The sequence below is a fragment of the Plodia interpunctella genome, chromosome 13, assembly GCF_027563975.2.
Source record: "Plodia interpunctella isolate USDA-ARS_2022_Savannah chromosome 13, ilPloInte3.2, whole genome shotgun sequence".
Classification (NCBI taxonomy): domain Eukaryota; kingdom Metazoa; phylum Arthropoda; class Insecta; order Lepidoptera; family Pyralidae; genus Plodia; species Plodia interpunctella.
Window position 1 is genome coordinate 7,613,256 of NC_071306.1, and position 20,845 is coordinate 7,634,100.

The 20,845-nt window shown below is 34.3% G+C and overlaps 1 protein-coding gene across 3 annotated transcripts in view; it reads left to right on the forward strand.

The window, feature by feature from the left end:
* Ip6k (Inositol hexakisphosphate kinase) overlaps window positions 1-20,845 on the forward strand; it is a 43,965-nt gene that overhangs the window by 8,836 nt on the left and 14,284 nt on the right. The window contains exon 2 of one of the 3 annotated variants that reach the window (XM_053754186.2): window positions 13,035-13,120. The exons of 1 other annotated variant lie outside the window; for it this stretch is intronic. In XM_053754186.2, the coding sequence (XP_053610161.1) occupies window positions 13,035-13,120 (86 nt within the window). Of the gene's footprint in view, window positions 1-13,034; window positions 13,121-14,861; window positions 15,230-20,845 lie in introns of those variants that run through there. One more of the 3 variants, XM_053754188.1, reaches the window with a different exon arrangement.

Genomic DNA, 20,845 nt, shown 5'->3' on the forward strand with positions numbered 1-20,845 from the left:
CTACAAAGCGACCCATGAGAATTATCATCAATTCATCAGAGATCGAGACGAGAGGTGACTATAACCATTACCCATGATTTGGACATATTTTGTGTTTTGGTCTCATTTAATTCAGAATCAGCTGAACTTTCGTCCACTGAATACGTTTAGTATAAAGGTCTTCTGAAAATATCAATAAATAGGATATTAGGTGATTTGTTCATTATTAGCTATATGGAGCTAACAATCAGAAGTTCCATGAGATTTTAAACAAGTTTAATGGCTGAAGAAGAAACCGGGACCTCAGACGAGACATAAATATGTATAGCTAACAATCTGCCAGTTGCGCATAAATGAGCAATTAGCAAGAATTGCCTAGAAACAGTCCTTCGATTATTTTGCAACCGTTGTGATTTTCCACGGCAGACCTGCGTTTGTTTCAAGTTACGTGAGCGCAGTTTCTTGTGGCTGGAAGCCATAAGGTATTCTATGTTGCTAACCACACTAGGAGCTACTTAGGGAATATAAATAGAATAAAAATGTGGTATTTAAATATAAATCGAAAAGTGTCATCTAAAGATTAAATAACCCGTCTAAAGATTAAATACTTCGTCTTTGGACCAGTGTCGTATTCCGCCTAGTGACCACTCCATACCCTCCCTTTGAGACGATTAAAGGTCTTGGCAGCTGATATATAGGCAACAGTCGTATTACCAAGGAGGTTTCACGTCAAGCAGGCGTTAATTTTTACGCTGAACCCGTGCTTCGCGACCTCATGAACCGAATGCAAACAGGAACACGCAACATGCGAGATTTTAAGTACTTATATTCTGGCCACTTAAGTCGGAGCTAGGTTAAAAACTAAACGTATGGTTGCCTTTCTTATTGGTAACTGGTATTAGTTTTACTAATGTAAGTAGATTTACAATCCCCACGGTCAGCCTGTTAGTGTGTTTAGAATTGTGTGTATGTGTCTGTTTAGAGTTGAACAATAACCTAGGCACTCTAAAGATAGCAAACCAATCCACCTTTGTAGAGGAACTTATCGACTGGGCACTACACCAAAATTCTCTCGAAGCGTCACCATTGCATAAGACTTTTTGTAATTTTATTATTGCACCTTTACTTGACGTAATAATAGATATTATTTTGTGAGATAATTTATGACGGATGAAATGTACGACGGTTGTTACATAAGGGGCTGAATCGATTGCGTAAAATGTATGAAATCTGATTAAAGTAGGCCCTAAATAAGTATGGTCCCTGTACCCGATACTTTTACATCGAAAAATCCTCGTTACGGGTCTCACTTTATACTTTTGAGTTGCCAGTTACGGAAGTTTCACTGTAAAAGACGTTCAAACATATTGATCTAAAGACGGTACGTACACATTATCTTTCAAGACATGAACGTATAAAGGAATATCTTCCTGATTAATGAATCTAGATTCATCTCGTGAATCTCGTCACCCTTATTGCATTAAAGTGTCATTGCCTCCAATGATCTCCAATTTAAAACTAAAAAGTTTGACTAAAATCACATTTCTGACACAAGTCTTTATTGTCGTCAAAGAGTAGGTCTTGCATTTAACGCATGACAAAAAAGCCGGTGCAATAAACCATAAAGGAGTTTCCTCGTTGGGAGCTGATCCTGGGTGCAACATCTGATCATGTTTATTACAATGCATTGTCAGTCTAAGCAACTACATAAGACAGTCCTCTTTTTTGGCAAAAAGAAAGTGATATAACACATGTAATATTTGAATTTGATCAGCAAGCAAGAAAAATTGCTACCGCGTTATCGCTTTGGAAATTTCCTTTTAATGATGTTATTCGAGCAAACACTCCAAGAGCTATTTATGTTTGTACATGGGCGTGAAATCGATGATAAATGTGTGATCCATAAAACACATGCGTTGCTGGTAAAGAAATCTGAATTTCAGATTTCTGCAATTGCTAGAAGCAACCTTTCATTTTTTAGATTCCATGCATCAATTTGGTTGTATTTGTATTATCTTGGTCATTGCATTACAGCTTATTAGTATTGTTAAGTATAATATAAATTGCGGTTGGAATTATTATTATGACCTTCAGATCAGTTCTTGAACTCCTGACATAGGTTTTCCCTATTCTCCATTGCAAAAACTAATTATACAATGAAACATCTTCGTTGTCAGTTCTTTTACAATTTCAGATGAGCTCCCATTGTGAATAAGCGGAAAGTGTCAGCACATCTCATTAAACCTATAATTTAATTTGGCACTTAGCTATTACCTTTTTTGCCTACCATAATATAAAAATGTGTATTTGTATATTATTACCTTTATCATCCGTTGTTCTTATTCTTAGAACCCTTTCATCAGTTGTCTTGAGTTTTAGACATTATCTGGTATTGGCTGTGCCCTACTTGGCTCCTGGCCATTAAGTTCACGTTCAGAATCTTATACGGTATTGTTGTGGTATTGTTTTCATCCTTGTCTCCGATTTTGCGATTCTGGTAATTATTCAAATTTGTTTGATAGTGTACGATGGATACGGATACTCATATATATTGGGCTATTTGGAATGAGATGTAATTTTATGATTAATAGCCAAATTATCTGATCACAATGTTTTTGGTAGTTGACAAAGGCGTACGTACAATTTTATATAAATAGTAAAATCACAACATCAGTAACCATATGCAAAGGTAACTTGCCATCCATACAGATAACCTCACAGTCATAATTAGAAGGGTTAAGCAGTGTTTTTTCTTCACCAAGATTGCTGCATTTAAAATAAGATATACCTACATCTGGCACTTCTACATCTACATGTTCCCATAATAAAGATGCGCATTTCTTTTAAGAGTTTCTAATGCTCCATTTACTAAGTATCTAATTAATAGCTTTTCTGCACTTTACTGCCAATAAATAACAATTGTAATTCATTATAATTAAATTTATTCTCGTGCCGATGAATTTTGGCAGGTGCTAGATATCCATTCATTCTAGCAGTAGTTGGGTGTGTCGACGAAAATGTCAGAGCGTTATTTACAAAATATCTCGTCTGACATGTGTTCGCATTATTATTGTCGCGATATTGTTATCTGTTTCGAGCCGATATTTGACCGATATCGTGTGAGAAATGTGAGAATAATACGCTAATGACATTTTTTTTGATACGACTATTTGGAGTGCTCCGCGAAGAAAAGTGTTATGCGTGTGAAAGAAAAGGAAAAGCGCTTACAAATTTCATTCTTCCGAAATTTTTCCATTCGCAAATCGCATTAGAAAACTTGTGGAAATTATTTCCTAAAATCCCCATATTAATGTTTGTGGTATCTGGTCTGTAGGTGTATAAAATCACAATTTGTACCATAATAAATGCATGAGTGTATTTTGTTATGTAATTTCATCTACACGTGGTCGGCTGAGTAGGGTATTTGAAACTAGCTGTGGAGCATTCGCAGAATTTAGACCGATAGCTTAAGTTACCTTCACAGACATTTTCAGATGCTCTGACACATGCAACTCTTTTATTTGACGAGTTAGTAATTTGTTGTATTTATTTATAATATCTCTCTATATTATAGTATATACTTAATAATTAATCATCTCAAGTCAGATTTTATCATTTAGTTATTGCAGCGGCTTTTTTGGCTTAGCAGTTATTTTGTAATTAAGGTTTATTATCTAAGGTGCAGGCATAGTACCTAGCATCACAAAATACTTTTTATACAACGTTGCGTTAGCAACTTACTTTTTTTCCCATATTAACCGGTGCAGTTATCGCGAAGGTCACACCAGCTGTGTTGTCGATAACCTGGAATGAATCATAAATTAAATACATACATTATTAAAAAGTTGTTTGTGCTCATTTGTTATTGGGCTGTTAGTGGCCCGCTGCTGGTTAAGGGCCAATTTTTCTCATTAAATACATCGTTTTTTCCTACTTGTTGTACAACTTATATTGTAAGTACATTACGCTGCTAAGTAATACAATCTTACACTAGTATTTACCTTTATTGGCAACGTCCTTATTTTTTATCTAGTAAGTACTCTTTTTATTTTAAAATTCAAAGTGCCCCTCCACTCCGTCGTAGTCACGAGTTGTAGCCTTGATATATTCCAGTGTTTTCCAGTGGAAGTGGCGCCACGAAAATCGTTTCTCACAGGAATGCACGCGACATGCGTCACGGACGAAGCATTAAGTGTATAAATTTGAAATGGCGCCATTAATTTCTTTAGGATACGGTCGAATTTACGCGAAGATACACTATTTCCGTCACGACCGCTTAGTATACAACGGCTTGATTGTTATTTATTACATTAGGTTGGAAAAATGCCAAGCTGCGTCCGGTATCGGATAAGATAAGCATGCCAAAAGAAAGTCAAAGTTCGATGTATTGATTGGTGGTATAACATTACATGCACTATACACTGATTTATTTGCCATGTTAGTAATTGATATTTAAAAGATAGTAAAGATTCGTGCACCCTTAGATTAGAATATTTAAATTCTATGCGTGCCCCCATGTAAGATTTATTCCTCTTCTCTTCTTTCCCCCTTGGTTAAATTTAAATCTTCCCAGAAGTCCGGTATCTGAGTTTTATGGATTCAAATGTTTTGGTAGGCTCTCCGCTTATTATATTTGATGTAATTTAAACTTCGTCTATCCAATGATTTTCCCTCTCGAAGCTTAAGCTTTGCCATATTTGGATGATATACACTTTGCTTTTTTGTATGTGTTTTTCTTGTCTGTATATATGTTTATATTGTCTTTCATTTTTGTTCTTTTTGCTTTGTAGCCTTAAATCTCACCAAACCTGTTCTACGTACTTTTCCACGCTAAAATTAAAATTTTAAATATCATCTTGCATTATATTTTTAAGAGCGAAAACACGTGTTTTCTAATTTCCAGATTTCAACACTCAACTGGTCGTGGGACTCAGTTGTTTGCGCATTTTTTTCAGCTAGTATCTTGAAATTTTGTCATCCGGTCATGTCACCGAGACCATAAATATTCCTGGAGATGTGTTGGCTTTTGGTGGTTACAATCATGTGAGCTGCTCACTGCCAGTGCTATAGGTGGGGGCGATTTTACTAAACGTCACGAGAAGAAATAATGTTCTTAGGTGTACATAATGTAGAATCATTGAAATAATTGGTATATGAACATTCGAAAATACCTAGGGATATTACAAACTTGAAAGGTTTACTCAGAAATGGACCTTCATACCTAAGGCAACTTGCAACCCATCACAAAGATAATTTTTACTTTTTGCAGAAAATCTTCATCGCATGAAAAAGATGCAACCAATCATTGGTTTCGACCAATGTTATAAATATTCGTCGTATGTACATCTTCATTTTTAATTGTTTATGAAATTTTGATCTCTTAACTTCGTGTCAGTAAAAAATATTAATCTGTGTCCGTGTTATGATTTCAAGATTCAATATTTCAGTTTATGAAAACTGACGCTTGTTGCATAATACTGCTCTGTACAATAATGGATAATTATGTCAATAATATTGTATCAAATAGGTAAATCGATACATTGTTGGTTGAAAATTTCATTTTAGTATGGACATCACAAAGCTCATGACATGACAGAACTAAAAATAAAACAAAATTCTTATGGGTGGATTTTTTAATCTAGTGTAATATCATAATACAGTCTATTATTAGATTTAGATTTAAAACCGAAGATTATACGTAATAATCATCTCTAAGATGATAAGCTTATCTTATTACATCACATAGAAAAGGGTAGAGCTAAAAAAAGAACAGTTAACGTAAGCTGTAAGCAAAACCTTTGTTTTCACTACGAACGTAGTTTGTTAAATAATTTCAATTTATGCATAAGTTATATTTTAGCAACAGGGATATTTTATCGAAAATCATAACCTTGTTATGCTTGAATCTATTGATTGGAAGCTTCCAGTAGTGAACTACTGTCCTAGATAGCGAATGTTTATTCTAACGAAGAGATTCTACGCAGCAAAATTCCTGTTTATGTCTCGGGAAGCGCTGCGTTTCGTTTACATGCTGAAGCAATTGCGTGCGTAATATTATTTGTGTAAGAAATTAAAATAACTCTTTTTCATCAAACAACATCTTCAGAATCATATCGGCTGAAAACGATTACGATTAAAAAGACATCCAAATTAGTTCACCCTCTTTTGGCAGCTTAAAATGTGTAAATAATGTCACACCAGTAGGACCGCGACAGCAAGGTCGCAGCAAGAGACGAACCGAAGAATCTCTTCCCTAATATTCTTGAAAAAAGTAAATTAAGCGTACAAGGTCAAAGATCAGTTTTTCGGCGGCGTATTGTCTGAGCTGGGGGCGAGGGCGCATGACCAACGGCTGATGACGTCAGCTAGCTACGTCATCCCTCACGCACTCGAGGCCAAGGCCTGGAGCCACGACCCTAGTCTTGACATTGGACAAGGCATATTATTTACGCTTTAAAGGTGACTTTTTTTCAAATCAAATATATGTATGTGGTAAGTAAATTGATTTGCTCGCCATTGTTTAATATTGTTGTTAGAATTATTTATTTATTTTTATTTATATCATTATGTTATGTATGACATTCTTTCTCAGTGATCTCGTGTAGTCATTTACATGACTCAATTTGACAACGTTTATTTTCAGAAAATGTGTAAAATTAAAATGAGTCATGACACTTCTAGTAATAAGTACCGGTACGTTTTAGATATGAAGAAATTATAAATACAGTGAATTGTATTGATAACGTAAAGGGGTCGCACATAGATAAAATCGTAAAATAAAGAGATAATCATTTAGGCCGTCGCGCGCTTCTATTAGATATATATACATTTCGATATTGATAATAAGACAGGAAATTCGAAAAATTTTGTACTCGAGGTGACCCAAGCCAGTCTCTTTGACAGATTCATACATTCTGTAATTTCATTCATGACGGCGAAGACATATTTGTAACTTTTTATAATCACAGTATTTTCTATAATAAGTTAGTCTAAATAATTTCAAGCATGATTACCACAACTTCTCATCCACTTCTAACTTTCGCGCATCGAGGGTGCAGCTCGAGGGATATCTCGTTAACTTGACCTTGGGGTGATTTATCGAGAGAGGAGTTAACGCATTGCGGCATTCCGGAAACTAACCTTGGAACATGGAACCGAAGGACCACATAACCTCCAGATTGTTACTGCAATTTGAATCACAAATTGTTTTGTCTTGAAAAGCACTTCGTATATTGACACTAAGTGCTAACACTGGTATTTATAGGACTAATCGGAACGTAGGTCTAGGTACATAATATACATATAAACATTTTGCTCAATGTACTTAATTTAGTATTCGCCACTTTTCGCTTACGATCAAGGTTGTGTATTTACAGTTCATGATAAGTACTTGAGTCTGGTGTCAGTGTCACAGTAATTTAAATATTTTCATGAACGATACATTACTAACGAAAATTTGTCTTACAATAGCTCGTATCACGTATATTACGTTGTCACAAATACTCATGCTAGCACCACAAGAAATAAGTACATTGTAACAAGTAGGCTTTCTAAGTGAAATTATTTGCTTAGCTCTTGGTAATTTTTCAATGGGAGTGCCAATAAGGGCGTATTGTGTGGGCAGTAGCGTGGGTTCGCGTAGGGGTCGAATAAGTACTCTTTTGTTAAAATTTAGATAATTTAATGGCATCATCAATGGTATGACATCACTTTTCCTTTTCATTTGATTTTAGGGATAACAACATTTTACCATTAATTTTACCGTTATCATTAATGGATTTCTAAAAACGATTTTATCTTATTTGTATGTTTTTCCTTTTACTTTCTTAACATTGGAGATATATATAGCACATTCTAAAATAGGTGTATATTCGGGGAATGTTAGAAATCTCTTCATTAATAGTCCTTGCTCAACATTGTTGTTACGGAACGTTTATTTTGGGTGGCCACAGGGTAATTCGTTGACGCTACACAATTTGTAAGAATTTCTCATGGTTAGCTGAGTTTAATTAAAATATTATCCATTCAATGTAGGCATCGTGTTGGTCATAGTTACGTTGGTGTCATTTCATTTTATTGATATTTGCTTTATCGGATTTGAGATCGTGTTTTATGATTTTAAGAAAATGTTCCAACCGTAAATAATTTGATGTTTACTATTAATGATATGATAGGTTATGTGATATTACTTGTATGTTTTTTTATTTGGGTGCAAAATAATAAAATTATCACCGACCGCCGTATGACGCGACTCTATTTAAAATTACATAAACGAAAACTAAACGAAAACTGTCATGCGTCAAGTCTCAAGTCATCTGTTTCAATTAGTTTTCATGTCACAAGAAAACTGAACACATATACTTAAGTTTTTGTTTTTTAGTTAAGTAATCAAAAAATCATTGGTTGAAACGCAACCATACGCATATAGGTATATAAACTATGATTTCTATTTATAGCTATAATAATTATTTGAATCTATCATTATTCTGGGTTATGGAAATTAGAGATAATCGCAGTGGACGTAGAGTTCACTCATATTAAAATCATTCATCAATCGTCATTGTAACAAAGAAGTGTTTTTTGCGGTTTTATAATAAACAAGAAAACGTCGTGTCTTTTTGATAAATGAATCAATTTATTACTTTTTTATGTGGGAAAATAACATTTTGCTGAAATCAACTAGTAATAGTTCCTTTACATCGATAAATTTTAAATTATGTATATTATCTACATTTAATTAATTCTAGTTATTCATAGGTTTGTATAAAAATCAGTGGTTATAGATATCTATAATTATACAGTGTAGTTATACCCGATTATTTTATATGAACTGATTAATTATATATCTGCAATTCAATAAAATCGATTTCTTATTTATAGTTTGTTTGGTTTTGATACTAACCTTGGTATGAATCGTGGTCTGGTAGCAGCGATTTCCTGTGGTATATTGGTAAACCATAAATCTGTTCTAATGAGTTTGTTTATGGGTGCAATTTTGGGAATATTTATTTATATTCCATCCACACCTGTCATTTTCTGTACTTATTTTCGGCAATTTAATTTATTTTGAGCATGACCAAGTTTATTTTGGATAATTCTTAATTTTTATTTTTGGTTCAACGGCCTTTGTTTATGGCAAAAGTAATGCTTCGGGAAACAGACAACTTCCCATTTGGTTAAGACAAAGCTGTTATATTTTCACATACTAATATTTTATGAAAAATATTATTTTGGAAAGTAATGGTACTTTTCAGTTGAATCTAAATAAAGAGTAGCAAATAACAACATGACAGAACGTCCGCAAAGATGACATCTTTAATGCCTAATATTTTAGCAAACAGCAACTTCTGTCTCGCTATCAACAAGATTGCGATGCCTTATTTGATATACATATTATTAATTACTGTGTATAATTTCCATTACGTAGATGTGTTATCGTCTCTATTATCCACGTCGTCGACGATGGATAAAACCGGATTTTTCCGGATTGTTCAAACTTGGTTACAGTTATAGCATAGAATCTCAAGAGTTACAATGTTGAATGTGTACTTTAATTTATAGCTTATTTTAATTTGTAGCTTTACGTTCTCTTGTTAGCAGAGACTTACTGAAGTTATATGATAGACAGACATAGACAGGATTGGTTAGATAACATAATAGTGTCTAGGTAATAATAACAGATAGGTATACTCGTATGACATGACCGAGACGCCACAGTAATAAAGTTAGGTATACAAATCGCGCAAATTAGCATTCTTATATTCTGCAAAATCATACGGTAAATAAAATCTGCAAATCTTTTCCATGATCTTGGTACTTTGAGAGAGAATTTATGGGATACTAGCTTGTGCCCGCGGCTTCGCCCGAGTGAATTTCTCGCGAAAGCGGAAGATACGATTTCCATACAAAGTTTCTCCCCCCGTCATAGTTATTTGGGGGTTGAATTTCGAATTTCGATTGAAAAAATGGTGGGGGTTTTCTTTCACTACATGCATACCAGATTTCGTCAAAATCGATCTAACAGTTTAGCCGTGAAAGCAGACAGATAGACAGTATGGATTATGATTGTAAATAATTGCGACGTAATTCGAGTGTTACAATAATATTCCGAAGCTGCGACGAAGCAACTAAGCAACTACTATACCTAGTTTATTCAGCTTATGTCATATTGTATACACCCACTTTCGTGTCGTGTATTTACTTTATTTTTTGAATATTTACCGAGGCAGTCGTAATTCCCTTGAGCGAATCTTAATTCTTGTACAAAGCAAAGATAAGTATAGGTATGTTTACAATCGTTAAATAGTAAACAAATCTGTAATATGTGCCGCTTAGGTCAGTTTTGTTTTCGCCTGAGACCTGGGATTGGGCGGTCGTTGACCGTTGATTCAGATTTCAGGGGCACATAAAATTCTTCACATCTGTGTATACATATACTATATTTAAAAAAAAAAGACGTCTGACACAAGGCGTGTCGACTGAGTGTAGCACGCTGGTGTAACAACAAAAGCGTCAAGTTTATTGAATTTTGGGACAGTCTTTGTACTCATTCGTATCTTATAGACATCCCTCGTCGCTGGTATTGACACAATTGTCAACTATTAATTAATTAGCCCTGTTTTGAAACAGTTCAAGTTGTTGCTCTTGTTTGTTTAAAGAATATCTCTTATTTTAGTGTGTCTGTCTCTTCATATAGGCCTAGAATGGATTTACGAGCACGTTTTCCAGTTTACCCCAAGCTTAAACCCTACATGGGTCTCCTTTAGATGCCTCTATTCTGCTCTAACGCCATTCAAACTTCTTCCTAGTATCTTTAGTTTTTTTTGTGCTCTGTTTATTGTAATTAGTGTATGTTTTCGTTTGTGCTCACAATAAAGAATATTCAACAACTCAACCACGTATTTGTGTGGGGGTTAAAACAAGCTTCATATTCTCATGCAGTCTGTAAGCAGAATTAATGACCTGTGGAGATGTGTACAAGTACAACGCACTTTAATTGAAGATGAGGAGGGATTTGGAAGAGAGCCAACAATGTGCGATGGAATTCTGTCACAAGAGCTTTTGTCATTGGCCTACTCTGTCATTCTTTATCATCGATGGTGTTTATTTCACACCTCGTCAGTACTTGAGATGAAAAATACCTTGCTACTCAATTCGGTCCATTTGATTAATAATATAAAGGCACAATGGATTATCACTGTATGTATAGTCAACTGCCAGCATTTCAAGATTTCAAGTTACCATTACCTGTGTAGCTGCAGTAGTCTTTGTCTCTTATCGACTGTAATTACTATAATAGGCATAATTTGGGCAGATTGGTGTGCTGTGGACTGTACAATTTATTTCAGAATTGTATTAAAAGTAATGGCAATACGCACTTGTCACTCACACTAAGATACATACGTGTGTGTGCGTAGGGCACGTGCATTTTGATACACACTGCGCGTTAAATTTGGAAATATGCGAGGTTGTGATGTGCTAAATATCGCTCGATATAGCGCTCTTGATCTTATTTGTTAGGTGAAATGAATTGAAAATATTATGATTTACTTGTTTTGAAAAAATACTTCAATGATAACATTAATCGGATTGATAAGAGTTCATGTCATATTTAGAACAAAACAATCCGGACTTTTACTTACCATAAATAGTTTGGAATAGATTTATCTGTTAAGTAATAGATTTTCCCCTCCCTTCCTTGAATCAACTTTGGACAGACTATAAAATGGTTATTACTTGAAGAATGAAATAATAATAAGGTAAACTACATCTGATTTTGAATATTGAAAAACTTTTTGATGACAATTTAATTTCACTGAGATACTGCATGGTCACTTTAGTCAGGAATCGTATGGGCATGTACCATTACCATACCATATTCAGCCGATTTTACCTAACGACTGATAAGTTATAATTACAACGAATCTGATAAGGTGAAGGTTAATTGATATAAAATATCCATTCTCCATTCAGTTTATAAAAAATGTTCAAATACATACCTAAATATAAATATCTATATTTGATAGAGATATGTGTTTCGAAATTAAATTCATAATTTTGTATATATTTTCATGAGAGTGTACTCTTAGAAGAATTGTGAAGAATTTATTAAGAAGATTCAGAAAATGCAGTCAAACAAAAATTGAAAATGATAGTTAGATATACCTATCCAAAGTCCAATAAGCCAACGAGGAAAAATTGCTTTTCCTCATTCTGAAAACTAACAATTTACAACCGAAAGTAGGTAGGTATGTTTGTACACTGTAAACTTTTACAGAGTTATAACTCCAAACTCTTAACAAAATATTCGTAATCCGTGTCATGATTTATTGTGGAAACTTACCCACTCGGTCTTATCAAGCAGCTGTAGTGTTGATAAAAGTAATCTTTCAGAATCAATAGTGGTAATTGTGAAATGTTGGCCGTTACGGCACAAAGCATGTTGTTCGGTTGTTGATTCAGTTTGGGATACGATACCGCCATTTGTTTCAGTTGTAAATATTTGAACAGGCAAGATTTGGTCGCAGTTTTTTGCTCAACTCACCCACCTCGAATGGTCAACACGATTTAATTAAATATTTTTTTCTACAAACAATTCGTCGGCAATGAAACTAAGACCAAATTAAAACATGTTTTGTTTGGTATTTGTGCCGTCCCAATAGTTTTCCTATGCGTTTTGGAAAAAAAGTCTTATGAACGAATCAGGATGATTTTCTATAATAAAAAATTTAAATTGATATTTGTCACCGTACAAATATTTATATTATTGGCAAATAATAAACATGAATAAGATTTCATTTTTAAAGTCATTAACAATGTTATCGATCAAGTTGCATTCGTATCATATTGTAAAGAGATTAAGTTTATCATTTTCATTTTTGTTGAATTTAATCCTGCGTTTTCGACTCCAATAGGTTATGATCACATCAATCAGCAATTAATATAGTACTGAGATTAATAGTTGGCTGTTTGCGGATATTATCTTATCTGTTAAGTTGGCACTAAGTAATCTGTGTGTATTGTGTAGTTGGCGCATTAAAACATGTTGGTCTCAGGTGCCGGCCGCACGTCGCTGCCTACTCCCGCGAGCCCTGACGAAGTCCTCTACACACAGTTCTCCACGGTTAGAAGGTTTGAGGAGGTAAGATCAGAAAAAAATATTTAGAGCACCCAAAATATGCTGAAAAATGAAGACCTTTATTAATACGTAATATTTGTAAATTCCTTGGAAGTTTGAGCTTTGTAAGTAACAAGAAATCTAATCTTATCTAATTTGTTTAAATCTTTATGTGGTGGAGCTCAGTTTGGGTCAAATGAGTTATATTCAAATTTGCTACTTCTAGTCAGCTCTATGCGTCTATCTTTTGCGTATTTATCACGTAGTATTTAACATCTTGTAATGCACACGATAAATATAAAAGTATTAGGTACTTACCTACTATCATCAAGATATAATTCATTGACCCGACTATAAATAGTATTTGTGCAGGATTAAATTTACTTTACAATTTTCCTGAAAAGTATTTTTTTGTAGTTGTCGATCTCTTCATCATGCTTCAATGATAGTCAGGTGGAGTGGTCACTTTTACGGAAAACTATATTATGTATATAACTATAAACTATGTTATGTATATATATGTATATATTTCGAGTGAGAAAAGTTTCACTCTAATTGACAACGACAACTTGTCCGATATCATGGGAGTTCATATGTTGAGTAATTATTCAACAACTATACTCCGAGATGTACTACTTAATATTTAAAATTAGTCTGACGGATGTGACTCTTGAGATTTGGCATCTGTTATCAAGATTGTGTATTTTAAATTAGGCACATTTCTATTCTACATAGTTTCAAACATAATGTAACATATCTTTGTAGGATTTATCCCAAAATTTTATATTTTTAAACTGATTATAATTACGGCTAGTTTAGTTTAATGTCTAATTGGCTGTTCTAATGTCGTAGCATCTTATGCCTTTGTTTACCAAGACCTTAGCAAGTCCAGCCAATACCATAAATTAACATTAATTAACATCTTTAACAAACACTTTTGTAAGTGTTACTTACATTTAAATGTTCATTTATCTGCCAACACAAATTTTCCGTTTAGATGAATTCAAACTACACTGTATTCGAGGATTCTCAAGAATATAGATAGGTAGTTAAAGAAATACATACACACGTTAACATATTATTTGTTAGTCTTTTGTAGGGGAATAACACATTTATGTTTGGTTTATCAGCATCGGGAAGGATCGGTTCAAAGTTTTTAGGTTTCTAAGAAAATTATTCAATTATTTTCTATTTTTACTATTTGAGTTCATCTATTTCAAATGTGTCCTCTTCTATGATTAGAAATCTGTGTAAATTCTAGTAAACAGCTGCTTCGTAATTTTCACACGCACTGATTCGCAGGGTTTCTAGTTTTATCTGGTTTTCAACGTCCTAACTGTTTTGCTCTGGATTCTGTTTTACATTAGCATTTAGACGTAAATTGTACATATTATTATTTTGATTGTTATTGTTAATCTGTGTACTGTGGAAAAATGAACTCTTTTACGATATTTTGTTTAGATTTTGCAATTTCTTTGTTGTTAATAACAAAGTGTACTTCTTCAGGGGCAATGGTCGCGTGTTAGTAAATATCATAAAAAATAGGAGAAAAAATGTGCAGGGTCAAATAAGGTTCATTCACTTGTAGTGGTTGAACAGGTATCTTTAGACTGGGCTCCTGTGGCGATGGCGAGACAATGCTGCCCCCCTTGTCCCGGACACCCGATTAGGTATCCCTCGTGCGGACGCATGTGTGTGTATATGTCGTCGACAGAGTCGGCACACACTGGCGCGCTGCGCAACATTGATTCGTGGTCGGTGCGCGATAGTCTCGGTCTCGCCTCGCCCGCTTCAGTCACCAGTGCGCAACGCCAAGATATACAAGTGTTCAGCGCCGTCGAGCGCTACTTTTATTTTTGCGTTATTTTTTTTTGTGTAACACTGAGCTTCAACAAAGAAAACCTGTTTTAAAACTCATGTTTAATTCTCCTGTGTATAAGAAAAATCGAAGTATTGTCTATACTGAGTATTTTTCATCGTTTCTCTCTCTACCTAGTTTGGTTCCTGTGTGTTGAGTAATATTCTGTGCCAGTTGCTAGTGGTTGTGCTTGTGATAGAATCAGACAATTTCAACGCGAACGTGTTCCAATTTGGGATTTCACCACGAGCGGGCTAAAGGAAGTTTATAGTCAAGTAAGTTATTGTATTATTTATTTGTTTCAGTTTACTATTTTCTTTAGTTCAGTTTAAATTTTTTGTGATTTTAGAATTGATGCTTGCTAATTTTATATGCTTTTTTAATATTGTATAATTTATAATATAATCTTATTATTGTATAATTTATAATCTTATATGCTAACTTCATTAAAACCAGTTGTGTAAAGCCTCCTTGAAAGTTTGAATAGGTTAGCGCTTGGAAACCACCTTCGTGTGATTCGGCGCGACGACGTTATGGTAAGGCTCAGCACACGCGTATCGCGCCACCACCACGTCATCGACTGAGCGCGACCAGCCGGAGCCGCCAGCGCAGGTCGAGGCAGCCCCACGACTCTTTTATCTCGAGTTTCGACCTCGCACGCGAGCAAATTTGATGTTCGAATATTTAATACCTATTCTTTATGTTAAAGTTGTAAACTTGGTTCAAGCATAGATGGATTTACAGCAAGTATTTTCCCAATTTCCTCCCATGGGTTTTACTTTTAGGAGTAAACTGGGAAAATAATGGGCGTAAACCCATCTATCGGTTATTTCACGTTTATGCAATTATTTAATCTTGTTTAAATCAAGTCTTATGACTTCATTTTCAAAAAGTACAGTTAATTGATCACGTTAGTCTAAAACCGGATACGGTTTCTTTTTGTGAAAATTAGTTTTATTGTTATCGTTATTATGACCAAATCTAATATTGTTATCTTGATAGTTGTTTATGATATTAAACACGTACTACTTATATTAATTTCAAATATGTACATTTTTTCAATTGACGTCATTGATTAATGAAAATAATTTATCAAAATTATCACCTGTCGTCGAAATATAAACACAATAAAATAAAACGATACAAAATAGTTGATTACATTATATATCTAAGCTATCGTGATAAGCCCAGACAGTGTGGCTACAACGCCCTGAGCATAGTCACACGCTGCTACAGTTATGCATTGTATTGCTAATGCAAATATAGAAGAAACTCGATTCTCGAATAGAAACACCAACACGTGACGTTGAATTTTCTCATGCTTGTGAACAACGAATATCATAACCACTTGTAAACCAAACTCTGTAACGATAAAATCAATATCTTTATATGATTCAATAACATTAATTTCGGTGGCTTATTTATGGCTACTATTTCTTTATTGTTAACTTATCTTTCCCTCGTCAACTGTCTTGGATCACAAGTGGCATCAATACATCTCATGTTGGTTTGATTGTATTGACACACTTGTTCTCAGTTTGTTAACATTTTCGTTGTGTTTGTATCAAGTGTAAATAATTGTTGTTATGTGGGTATTGTTCGTGATATATTGTGACTACACGGTGAACATCAGCTCTGGATCAAATTGCATGAAGAAGAGATTAAACTAGTTTTGAAATTTTAAAGCATAGATCACCCATATTTTAGATTACGATTTTAATTTGTTTTCGTAGTAATAAGTACAGAAATTAATCACGATTAGTGCTCAAAATTGCTATCTGCACAACATAACAATCTAGGTACGAAAGAACTACTCAAAACTAAGAACTTTCATAAGGGCGGGCAGATTAAGAATTTCAACAATAATAGAAGTTTGGTAATTTGGCAAGATATAAAAGTATTATAGTCGCCACCCTCATCACGCCAATGAAACACTTGTTTGTAGTTAATTTTTATTTGCAAACGAAAAAATATTCCTCCTTGGTGATAAGGAAATAAAATTGACATTAACGACTTTATTCTTCAAGCTATTCTTGTAATATTTCATGTTTCCGCTATTCGTTTAGAATACTTTAAGAACAACACGATTTGTGTAGAGTTAAAAACGTGGTCAGTGTTATTTCAGCCCAACATGTTTACTTCGTTTCAATAACTACGTCGAACTTTTGATAAATTTTTCTCTGAATTCGTTGTTAAGGCTAGCCAAAAATGCGTAGTTAGAATTGTCAGGATTTTGTTTTCCCTTTTCTGGTTCATATATCATTCTATGGTTGTTATAATTTGTTGGTTTGTATGTTTCTTAAACGCGTTACACCTAGTCGGGGTCTAACGGAAATCTTTTGAAGTTAGGTAATGTTATGTTAACAAGTGATGATTACAGTCGCACCACTGGTTATAAGTTGATGATTTCATGCCCATTGTGCAAACATTATGTTTAGACACGACCGTGGACTATTTTGTAACTTGCTGTGGTTTACAGCATCATTTATATTACCAACTCAAGATAGGTAAAGTTAATGCACTATTGTTGTGGCCTTTGATTTCATTATTATTTTTGTATCATTTAAAACCTTAAGGTTTTTTAAGCAAAGAGCTGCTTGTTTCTATATCTTCTTACAGCCTTTCTATCAGGGACCGGAAAAGCCGTTCGTTTGCATAATCCTTTGAAAAGCTTTCCCATATTCTTGTCTTACCTGTTCAATGGCTAACCGAATCCAATGACTATCCCATATGGTGAGGCTAACCCTTTCAAAGGATTTCCCATTTGATATGGCTAACTCTCTCGAAGGGGTAACCCGTTCGTTATAGCGCTTACCCTGTTCGGCTTTCCCCTTAAATGCCTGCGGAGGGAGAGGGGTGTAGTTTTCATCACACCCCGCTCCTGTGCAAATTCGCGTAGCTCCATGTGTGAAGAGTCTAAAAGACACGAAACGACACATTGAATCGTGTAATAAACGCACCGCTTTACCGCACGCGCTTAGTAGGTATTTGTTGTGCATTGCAATTTATTCAAATTAAGACCGTATGGTCTGAGCTTAAAGCATAAATTAGCCTGCTTTCTGAACGGGTAACCCCTTCGTATGACTTACCTCAAAGAAAGGGTTTTGTAGTCGTTGATATAGCGCAAATCGAACGGGTTACAGCACCGAACGGCTTTCGAAAGCAAACCCATTCCAAAATCTCTTCAAAACCCGTGAAAGGCATAGCGGTCCGATCCCTGCTTTCTATAGTAAATTGGTTACCAGATTGATGTGCAGCCTCAGATTGATGGAAATGTTGTTATTTCATTGTTCCAGCGTAATATTTAGAAACTTTGATTGTGCATGCTTGTTTTTCTTTTTATGTAAAAAATACATACCAGAAGCGAACTTCAAATTTGTATTTTTAATTTTTTTGTGTATTCAAACTGCGCTTCATTAATAAATAATATTATTTTTAATTATAATGTTATTTTTCGGAAGCTATACACTAAAATTATGTTGATATTCAAATGAAATGAAATAAAAATTAGCTTTACATACTAGGTAGAATATTATGATGACAGTTTCATATATTTAGCCAATGCTGATTTTACTTTGGTTATGATTAATGTAACATCAAGAATTCAAATAGGCTGACACGATCTGTTCGTGGAAATTAGTTTAAAATATTTATAGTACTTATCTAAAAAAATCTATACCTATTTTACACGCTTTTTCCGAAGGTTTCTGTGACAGGAAAAATTGCATTTACATTATTGGATGTCACAATTGCATAGAGCGTGTGCGCAGCAACGCAGTGAAAGTGGTGTTGAGCGCCTCACCTGTGTCGCAAGCAGTTACGAGACTCTAGAAAGCTCTCTGGATTCCGTTAGCAATAAACATCCTGCTTTAATCTCATTGGTTTTGTAAATTAACGTTTATCTACTTTTCCGGCAGTAGAAGCTATATATCTCTGTTCTATAATACTTAAGATTATTACGATTTTCCTTCTTAACAATATTCTTCTCGACCTCTGACGAATCATTGCAATCCATAGCACATTCCATTATGTGAAGCTTCAATCAATCACTCAATAAAATATATCGTTTGAGTAGTTCTCGCCGGCTTGGGACATTTGGCGTGTGTCCGGCAATCTCGTGAGGAACCACGTGACTTTACGACAATACACATTTCATATTATTTCATACTACTATGTTTATAAACCATAGAAAACCAGTATAATCGGTTTAGAAGCTTTATCATGCCTAGATTATGTTTCTCTTATTATTATCATGTCAAATAGTATATGTATACACGTCTCATAATAATTTGAATAAGTCCGCTATTTGTATAGCGGACTACACACGAACAAAATAGTTCGATAAATCATTGATGAAATGGCAGCAGGCATGAATGGGTGGCAAACCAAAACCAATCAAATAGTACATATTACTAATGGCTAGGTGTTATGTAACATTCTGTTCAGTCAATGGTACATTTCATTAGCCGCTAACAGGCCAAGATCAAGGCAAAAGGAAGTGTCGTTCAATATACACATATTGAATATGTTGTCAGGTCGTTATGACAACTCATAATAACACTCATTTTGACGATTGTTGATAATAATATTCCAAATGAACTTCAGTGCTCTATATGTATTGTTGGAATATTTAAACTCTTTTCTTTTGTTAAAATGTTGTTTGGCATACATTTTGTAACAACAGAGGCATAGTGTCTAACTCAATGTAGTAGTTAATATTGTGAAATTACACTTCTCCAAAGACGCCAAACTAATGCTATTTACATCTGTTTGTGCTATTAATAGCTACCTCATGGTAATTATAGCACCATCGGGCCATATAGGTATTGGTGTACACTATGCTCCAACTCAACGGGAATAAATGCCTCTGTGTAAATCTTTGACTAGTATTTTTTCGGAAAATTTTCAATAGTGAAATATTGTAGCTATGTGTGGGCCTGAGTATTTTTGGCAAATATATGCATTGGCTCCTCCTCCAATTACATATTGGGCTCTTGAATTAATTTTAGTCTCATGACTGAAGACTTCCGTATCTTCTGTTGCGGGTTGGACTTCTCGTCCATTGTAATTCATGAATAATAACCGATCCAATTTCTCATATGAATCTTTGAATCATCAAAGGACACGTTCAAACGTTTTGGAAAATTTTACACCAACATATTGTTTTAATGATACGAATAATTTAAACATTGTTGCGTATCACATGTTGGTTTTACATTAAGATGTAAACTAACGTGCTTGAAACCGCATTCGACCCAGTGACCCGGCAGTAACCCCTATTTTCAAGTCCACCGCACCCTCCTCGCTACGTCACGCTTCGCTGCAGTTGCTTTGAGATGTGTCTCTTGAGTCTTGATAACCGACCCGACTCCGATATTGTTGTAAACGTTGTCTTTATTTTCAATCATCACATCGGGTCTGTTCTGTCTGAAGGAAATGATGATTCTCGTTAAAAAATTAGTTGTTTACAGATCAGCCAGGTTACTTTATCTTTTACTTAATTTGCAGGTCTAGTGCTAATGTTTATTTTTTACACTCTCAACTCGATAAAATATAATTGTAATTGTTTTTTAAACACAATTAATTTAATCGACCAAAGATCTTGTCTTTTACACATTTTTCTTGATTATCACAGTTGTTCATATCGTTGTTGCGGATGTTTGTTGTGATTTCGCCGAAACGTAACACTAGAATGCTGAAAGTTATAGCTACAAAATACGCTAGTGGTAGTCATCTGCAAGTAGTAAAAATAACATAAAACTTGATAATTGATATGACCAATTTTCTAGTAAGATGATATTGAAATGTTGCTTCTTTAAGCATTATGAAGTTGTTTTATTTAATATTCATTGAATATTTATAAGAAGTAAAATATGAAAATTTTTATAGTA